This window comes from Oncorhynchus kisutch, linkage group LG18 (genome assembly GCF_002021735.2).
Source record: "Oncorhynchus kisutch isolate 150728-3 linkage group LG18, Okis_V2, whole genome shotgun sequence".
Classification (NCBI taxonomy): Eukaryota; Metazoa; Chordata; class Actinopteri; order Salmoniformes; family Salmonidae; genus Oncorhynchus; species Oncorhynchus kisutch.
In genome coordinates, this window is record NC_034191.2 from 83167855 (window position 1) to 83177502 (window position 9648).

The 9648-nt window shown below is 41.7% G+C and overlaps 1 protein-coding gene across 1 annotated transcript; it reads right to left on the reverse strand.

The window, feature by feature from the left end:
- Positions 1-262: 262 nt before the first annotated feature.
- si:ch73-206p6.1 (phospholipid scramblase 1) lies at positions 263-9286 on the reverse strand. Its single transcript, XM_020472495.2, has 7 exons — positions 9178-9286; positions 8344-8443; positions 8208-8250; positions 7771-7991; positions 5628-5789; positions 1629-1790; positions 263-1059 (listed from the first exon to the last, which is right to left on the reverse strand). The coding sequence occupies exons 2-7, from the start codon at positions 8410-8412 to the stop codon at positions 1024-1026; spliced, it is 693 nt and encodes a 230-aa protein (XP_020328084.1). The 5' UTR covers positions 8413-8443; positions 9178-9286; the 3' UTR covers positions 263-1023.
- Between the last annotated feature and the right edge of the window lie 362 nt (positions 9287-9648).

The window sequence follows — 9648 nt, forward strand, 5'->3', positions numbered from 1 at the left end:
GTGTCGTCTACAAACTTAATGATGGTGTTGGAGTCGTATGTGGCCACGCAGTCGTGGGTGAACAGGGAGTACAGGAGGGGACCGAGCACGCACCCCTGGGGAGCTCCAGATGTGTTGCTACCTTCCCTCACCACCTTCAAGTATCCAGTTTTGTCCCCCAAAAATTACATCAATTTTCCTCAAAACACATTTTTAGCTTTTAGTGATTACATTACTGTATTTATACTTGAGATATCACTTTTCAAAAGTAAAAGTTCAGAAATCACTGGAGGATGTTTTTAATACTGAACATTATGTCAACTTTCCCACAAATTACAATCACATGAAAACAATAAACAATATTAAGCTACATAAATACACAAATAAATAAATTAAATAGCAAAAGTCTCAAAATACTACGTACAAACGTTGTCTCGAGCCAAACACAGTAGCATATAACTTAACCAACTTAAACAATAACTTAAAGGTAACTTAATATGCTGTTGACACAAGAACATATTAAGGTCTTCCGATTTACCCAAAAATATAACATTTCTTCTTTATGCTACATTTGCATTTCTTCATCTCTGCTCTCCTTCCCTTTCCACATTCCCTTCAGCAACGTGGTTGAGATAAAGATGGTGTTCATTTTATTTTCACATGTCACAAATGGGTGGTGGTACCACACAACCCTTTTTATCAGACTGAGGGGTTGTGGGCAACGCAACCACAATGTACACACTGTAAAAACACACACACTCCTTTATATACAATCTCTAAATATATAACAATGGACACTGACACACACACACCTGGTTTGACTGATTAAGCTGCAATGTGTACCAACCCCAGAAGCTAAAACTAGTACCATTACATTACATTCACCTGTAATCCCTTGGTAGATCTATTTCTATGGTTCTTACTATGCCAACAAGATGAATCCCACACATAGCACCATGTCTATCTGAGACCTTGTCCATGACCAGCAGGAAGTTATAGCTCCAGGAGTGCAGACTGTCTGAGATGTAGACTACTCCTCAGCTGCTAGGGTTGGTTACCGCTCTCAAAGAACATGAAATCCTGAAAGAAAACATGCAATCACTATCAAAAACATCTACCATTAGAATAGAATAGAGAATAGCACAGCATAGTCAACCACAGCATAGCATAGTCAACCACAGCATAGCATAGCAAACCACAGCATAGCATAGCAAACCACAGCATAGCATAGCCAACCACAGCATATCTTAGCATAGCATAGCAAACCACAGCATATCTTAGCATAGCATAGCAAACCACAGCATTTCTTAGCATAGCATAGCAAACCACAGCATAGCTTAGCATAGCATAGCAAACCACAGCATATCTTAGCATAGCATAGCAAACCACAGCATAGCTTAGCATAGCATAGAAAACCACAGCATAGCGTATCATAGCATATAGGGAAACCTAGTCAGAATGCATTCAACTGAAATGTGTCTTCCCCATTTAACCTAACCACTCTGAACCAGAGAGGTGCGGAGGTCTGCCTTAATCGACATCCACATCAACATAGAAAACCACAGTATAGCTTAGCATAGCATAGCAAACCACAGTATAGCTTAGCATAGCATAGCACATCATAGCATGAAGTAAAATACTAGACTTACGACGAGGAAACAAGCTCCTATCATCACAGCCTTCATCTTCACGTCAAGATCCATGGGGAACTGGATCCCAAAGTTATCAGCATCCGTGAACGCCTCACGGAGTAGACCGGTCCACTGTTTACTGATCTTCCCTATCTTATCCACTTCATCCATGGTCACGATCTGGAGAGGAGGCAACAGTAGGCTACAGTCACTTTACACACAGAGAGATGAAGCTGAATCACCCCCCCCCAAAAAAAACATTATTTTATTGTTTTTATTATATTTGATATTAACTTTTTTTATGTTTATTAATTTTCTATTAATTGTTTCTGTTTTATTAACTTTTTACTATATTTTTTTGTTTATATATACAGTGCCTTGCGAAAGTATTCGGCCCCCTTGAACTTTGCGACCTTTTGCCACATTTCAGGCTTCAAACATAAAGATATAAAACTGTATTTTTTTGTGAAGAATCAACAACAAGTGGGACACAATCATGAAGTGGAACGACATTTATTGGATATTTCAAACTTTTTTAACAAATCAAAAACTGAAAAAATTGGGCGTGCAAAATTATTCAGCCCCTTTACTTTCAGTGCAGCAAACTCTCTCCAGAAGTTCAGTGAGGATCTCTGAATGATCCAATGTTGACCTAAATGACTAATGATGATAAATACAATCCACCTGTGTGTACTCAAGTCTCCGTATAAATGCACCTGCACTGTGATAGTCTCAGAGGTCCGTTAAAAGCGCAGAGAGCATCATGAAGAACAAGGAGCACACCAGGCAGGTCCGAGATACTGTTGTGAAGAAGTTTAAAGCCGGATTTGGATACAAAAAGATTTCCCAAGCTTTAAACATCCCAAGGAGCACTGTGCAAGCGATAATATTGAAATGGAAGGAGTATCAGACCACTGCAAATCTACCAAGACCTGGCCGTCCCTCTAAACTTTCAGCTCATACAAGGAGAAGACTGATCAGAGATGCAGCCAAGAGGCCCATGATCACTCTGGATGAACTGCAGAGATCTACAGCTGAGGTGGGAGACTCTGTCCATAGGACAACAATCAGTCGTATATTGCACAAATCTGGCCTTTATGGAAGAGTGGCAAGAAGAAAGCCATTTCTTAAAGATATCCATAAAAAGTGTTGTTAAAAGTTTGCCACAAGCCACCTGGGAGACACACCAAACATGTGGAAGAAGGTGCTCTGGTCAGATGAAACCAAAATTGAACTTTTTGTCAACAATGCAAAACGTTATGTTTGGCGTAAAAGCAACACAGCTCATCACCCTGAACACACCATCCCCACTGTCAAACATGGTGGTGGCAGCATCATGGTTTGGGCCTGCTTTTCTTCAGCAGGGACAGGGAAGATGGTTCAAATTGATGGGAAGATGGATGGAGCCAAATACAGGACCATTCTGGAAGAAAACCTGATGGAGTCTGCAAAAGACCTGAGACTGGGACAGAGATTTGTCTTCCAGCAAGACAATGATCCAAAACATAAAGCAAAATCTACAATGGAATGGTTCAAAAATAAACATATCCAGGTGTTAGAATGGCCAAGTCAAAGTCCAGACCTGAATCCAATCGAGAATCTGTGGAAAGAACTGAAAACTGCTGTTCACAAATGCTCTCCATCAAACCTCACTGAGCTCGAGCTGTTTTGCAAGGAGGAATGGGAAAAACTTTTCAGTCTCTCGATGTGCAAAACTGATAGAGACATACCCCAAGCGACTTACAGCTGTAATCGCAGCAAAAGGTGGCGCTACAAAGTATTAACATAAGGGGGCTGAATGATTTTGCACGCCCAATTTTTCAGTTTTTGATTTGTTAAACAAGTTTGAAATATCCAATAAATGTCGTTCCACTTCATGATTGTGTCCCACTTGTTGTTGATTCTTCACAAAAAAATACAGTTTTATATCTTTATGTTTGAAGCCTGAAATGTGGCAAAAGGTTGCAAAGTTCAAGGGGGCCGAATACTTTCGCAAGGCACTGTATATATATATTTGTATTTTTTAGGTATTTTTCTTAAAACTGCATTGTTGGTTTAAGGGCTTGTAAGTAAGCATTTCACTGTAAGGTAACCTGTAAGCTGTTGTACTCAGCATTTCACTGTAAGGTAACCTGTAAGCTGTTGTACTCAGCATTTCACTGTAAGGTAACCTGTAAGCTGTTGTACTCAGCATTTCACTGTAAGGTAACCTGTAAGCTGTTGTACTCAGCATTTCACTGTAAGGTAACCTGTAAGCTGTTGTACTCAGCATTTCACTGTAAGGTAACCTGTAAGCTGTTGTACTCAGCATTTCACTGTAAGGTCTACTACACCTGTTGTACTCAGCATTTCACTGTAAGGTAACCTGTAAGCTGTTGTACTCAGCATTTCACTGTAAGGTAACCTGTAAGCTGTTGTACTCAGCATTTCACTGTAAGGTAACCTGTTAGCTGTTGTACTCAGCATTTCACTGTAAGGTCTACTACACCTGTTGTACTCAGCATTTCACTGTAAGGTAACCTGTAAGCTGTTGTACTCAGCATTTCACTGTAAGGTAACCTGTAAGCTGTTGTACTCAGCATTTCACTGTAAGGTCTACTACACCTGTTGTACTCAGCATTTCACTGTAAGGTAACCTGTAAGCTGTTGTACTCAGCATTTCACTGTAAGGTAACCTGTAAGCTGTTGTACTCAGCATTTCACTGTAAGGTAACCTGTAAGCTGTTGTACTCAGCATTTCACTGTAAGGTCTACTACACCTGTTGTACTCAGCATTTCACTGTAAGGTAACCTGTAAGCTGTTGTACTCAGCATTTCACTGTAAGGTAACCTGTAAGCTGTTGTACTCAGCATTTCACTGTAAGGTAACCTGTTAGCTGTTGTACTCAGCATTTCACTGTAAGGTCTACTACACCTGTTGTACTCAGCATTTCACTGTAAGGTAACCTGTAAGCTGTTGTACTCAGCATTTCACTGTAAGGTAACCTGTAAGCTGTTGTACTCAGCATTTCACTGTAAGGTCTACTACACCTGTTGTACTCAGCATTTCACTGTAAGGTCTACTACACCTGTTGTACTCAGCATTTCACTGTAAGGTCTACTACACCTGTTGTACTCAGCATTTCACTGTAAGGTCTACTACACCTGTTGTACTCAGCATTTCACTGTAAGGTCTACTACACCTGTTGTACTCAGCATTTCACTGTAAGGTCTACTACACCTGTTGTACTCAGCATTTCACTGTAAGGTCTACTACACCTGTTGTACTCAGCATTTCACTGTAAGGTCTACTACACCTGTTGTACTCAGCATTTCACTGTAAGGTCTACTACACCTGTTGTACTCAGCATTTTACTCTAAGGTAACCTGTAAGCTGTTGTACTCAGCATTTCACTGTACGGTCTACTACACCTGTTGTACTCAGCATTTCACTGTAAGGTAACCTGTAAGCTGTTGTACTCAGCGCATGTGATCAAATTACATTTGATTTTGATTTGCCATCATTATCTTCCGGGTGTTACTAGATGGAAAGGATTCCAGTTCATCGTAGCATATTTGCTTTACTAGTCTGCCTGCTGTCCAATCACAATCTTCTACATAATAAAAACGTTTTTTTTTTTCTTCTGAGATCATCTTTAGTTTCTCCTGAAATAAATTGAAACTTTGAAGGAATTTGGCAATATTATGCTTTTGGCTAAACTCTTCTCCATCACAGTTCAATGTCTTTGGGACAAACAGCCTTCGGAGCCTAAAGAACCAGCAAGAAAGGCAACATGGTAACTCTGTCCCACAAAAAGACACAATACACTGTTTGGGTCGAATGGATTCACCCAGAACTCTTGTTGATTCCTAACATGTTTACCATCGTTCAGAGACAAACAGACAGGCCTTATAAAACCCAAAAGGGTCCCCAGAACCAGAACATTTAACCATGTAATATTCTGTTTTCATAGATTCCGTCATGTTCGGTATGTATGTGTGTGTGTGTGTGTGTTTGGACAAACATACAGTACGTACCTCAAAGTCAACGTCAGGCAAGCAACTCCAGCCACAGAAGGGTCCGTGCAGCCTCAGCACAGCCTCTCTGTGTTCATTCTCTATGATGAACTTGGGGGAGAAGGGGTGCCACTGCTGGACCACGTAGCCTACCGTGTTCCCTGGGGGGGCCTGCACCTCAAGCTGAGACAGGGGCGGTGGGGGTAATATAATAGAGAGGGGTGGTGGGGTAATATAATAGAGAGGGGTGGTGGGGTAATATAATAGAGAGGGGTGATGGGGGTAATATAATAGAGAGGGGTGGTGGGGTAATATAATAGAGAGGGGTGGTTGGGTAATAGAATAGAGAGGGGTGGTGGGGGTAATATAATAGAGAGGGGTGGTGGGGTAATATAATAGAGAGGGGTGGTGGGGGTAATATAATAGAGAGGGGTGGTGGGGGTAATATAATAGAGAGGGGTGGTGGGGTAATATAATAGAGAGGGGTGGTGGGGTAATATAATAGAGAGGGGTGGTGGGGTAATAGAATAGAGAGGGGTGGTGGGGTAATAGAATAGAGGGGTGGTGTGGTAATATAATAGAGAGGGGTGATGGGGGTAATATAATAGAGAGGGGTGGTGGGGTAATATAATAGAGAGGGGTGGTGGGGTAATATAACAGAGAGGGGTGGTGGAGTAATATAATAGAGAGTGGTGGTGGGGTAATATAATAAAGAGGGGTGGTGGGGTAATATAAAGAGAGGGGTGTTGGGGTAATATAATAGAGAGGGGTGGTGGGGTATTAGAATAGAGAGGGGTGGTGGGGTAATAGAATAGAGAGGGGTGGTGTGGTAATATAATAGAGAGGGGTGATGGGGTAATATAATAGAGAGGGGTGGTGGGGTAATATAATAGAGAGGGGTGGTGGGGTAATATAATAGAGAGGGGTGGTGGAGTAATATAATAGAGAGGGGTGGTGGGGTAATATAATAGAGAGGGGTGTTGGGGTAATATAATAGAGAGGGGTGGTGGGGTAATAGAATAGAGAGGGGTGGTGTGGTAATATAATAGAGAGGGGTGGTGGGGTAATATAATAGAGATTTTGAAGGGGGTTAATTAAGAAGGAAAGAAGGACAGAAGGAAGGAAGGAAACATGCTTGAGAGATAAAGAACTATATCTCTGAACAGAAACCATGAGGTCTGTGTGGTGAGACATGAAGCTGCATTTCCTATAGGTGTAAAACATTTAGAAAGGGGATCTGACCTATCAGTAACCAGTTCTAGGGAAGAGTCTCAGAGACTGAAGTCAACTCACCTCTTGGGGATCTGACCTATCAGTAACCAGTTCTAGGGAAGAGTCTCAGAGACTCAACTCAACTCACCTCTTGGGGATCTGACCTATCAGTAACCAGTTCTAGGGAAGAGTCTCAGAGACTGAAGTCAACTCACCTCTTGGGGATCTGACCTATCAGTAACCAGTTCTAGGGAAGAGTCTCAGAGACTGAAGTCAACTCACCTCTTGGGGATCTGACCTATCAGTAACCAGTTCTAGGGAAGAGTCTCAGAGAGTGAAGTCAACTCACCTCTTGGGGATCTGTCCTATCAGTAACCAGTTCTAGGGAAGAGTCTCAGAGACTGAAGTCAACTCACCTCTTGGGGATCTGACCTGTCAGTAACCAGTTCTAGGGAAGAGTCTCAGAGACTGAAGTCATCTCACCTCTTGGGGATCTGACCTATCAGTAACCAGTTCTAGGGAAGAGTCTCAGAGACTGAACTCAACTCACCTCTTGGGGATCTGACCTATCAGTAACCAGTTCTAGGGAAGAGTCTCAGAGACTGAAGTCAACTCACCTCTTGGGGATCTGACCTATCAGTAACTAGTTCTAGGGAAGAGTCTCAGAGACTGAAGTCAACTCACCTCTTGGGGATCTGACCTATCAGTAACCAGTTCTAGGGAAGAGTCTCAGAGACTGAACTCAACTCACCTCTTGGGGATCTGACCTATCAGTAACCAGTTCTAGGGAAGAGTCTCAGAGACTGAACTCAACTCACCTCTTGGGGATCTGACCTATCAGTAACCAGTTCTAGGGAAGAGTCTCAGAGACTGAAGTCAACTCACCTCTTGGGGATCTGACCTATCAGTAACCAGTTCTAGGGAAGAGTCTCAGAGACTGAAGTCAACTCACCTCTTGCAGACAGCAGGGGAAGAAACAGGACATGCACTTGAGAGGTCTGGTGACTGTGATGACCTCCTGTCCAAAGTTGTCAAGGACTTTTATTGTGAAGGATCGTAAAGGTCCGCAGCACTGCCTGCTAAGACAGTCATTCTCCTCCACAGCATAGAACACGTTCTGACCCATGGCATTACGCACCTCATACTTGTTGTTGCTCTCAAAGCCAGCCAGGGCTGTGGGGTCACACACACACACGTACACACACACACACACACACACACGTACACACACACACACACACACACACATACATACACACGTAGACACACATACACACAGACACACGTACACACACAGGCGTACACACACACGTACACAAATCTCAAATCTATGAAGACCATCATCAAAATAGTAATTCTTGTTTTTGTATTATTATTTTTTGTACATACCTTCAATAAACTCGACTTTCTGTTTGATGAGTAGCTGATCAACCTAAATCAAGGTGCAAACAATATCAATTTTCTATAGGACTAAATTAAACTGAATCGCCACGACAACATCATGGAATAGGATGAGAGGACTCACCTGTGTTAGATACTCTAGTCCGGGTGGGCATCCCGGCAGGCCAGGGTTCGGGACCTGGTACGTGTTCATCTTAATGGAAGCAGGTCAAGCTGCTATTCAACTGTAGAAACCATGGTTACAACGTTACGAATGGAATCAAAGGCGATCTGGCGCCACCTACTGTTGGTTTATAAGATCAACACTATCACATAAATAAATAAAAACGTACATAAATGACTCCATTTGATATAATGTGTCGTTTTATTGTAGCCTTGTGTTTCTTATAGTCATAGACTGACTTCACATGTAAATACAACCAACAGGCCAACAGCCTAATCGGTGTTCTCTTCGGGAATGTCAGCAGGTGTAGTCTATTGCAGACTGTAATAACATCCCAATAAGCGGATATACCGTGCCTATGCGTGAAAGAATAAACGGACAATTCTTCTCTGACAATAGGCACTATATCTTGGAAGGGAAATGGTTTCAGCTGAGAAGTCGGCAAGAAAACAAAACATGGCAAACCTTTTACTAAGCCATAGCCTACATTGTGATACGCCCATCCATGCATTAAGCGTTCAGCATCTCAAGAATGTCGCAAAGTAAAAACCAAGTCAACTGGTTTGTAGTAATCTACATGTGTCTGGGTTCAGATTAAAACGCACTCAATGATGAGTAGGTTAAACACTGTCAAATTCAAATCTGGGAGGGTGCGGGTGTTTACGTGATAGAACATAAACGATAGCCTATTAGACTATAACAATGACACGGAATGATGAATTGATATTTTACGATCAAACCAGAATAAATAAAGCAAGATAAACTACGAATGTTGAATCTACTCTAAAGACTCACCCATATATTCTGGAAGAAAAATATAACAGTCCGCTTCACGAGCTCAGAATAAAACCTTTAATCTCATTGGAGAATATAGATGTCTTTCCCACCCGCATCAGCCAATGGTAAACCGAGGCAGTGAAAACCCAGGAAGTATTTTCTGTCACGCGTTTTAATGTCATTACAGCGCATGCTCGTCTAGCCAGACGAGTAAAGTAGGTTAAACCACAGGTCTTAACTGGTTTATTGGTTTTACCATTAATGGCCTAAAGTATTAAGTGGTGTGATCTTATGAGATACAACTTACCAATGCATATAGAAGCCTAATCAACAGGCAATTATTAAAATATAATATTATTAAAATATATTTGTGTAATAACTCCTGTTCTTCGTGTTTTTTATTAGGGACCCTGAAAAAGAATACATCGACAGCCACGGAGGGGGACCCAGGTCTAAAATGCTTCAATATTCAATTGTAAAGTGAAAATG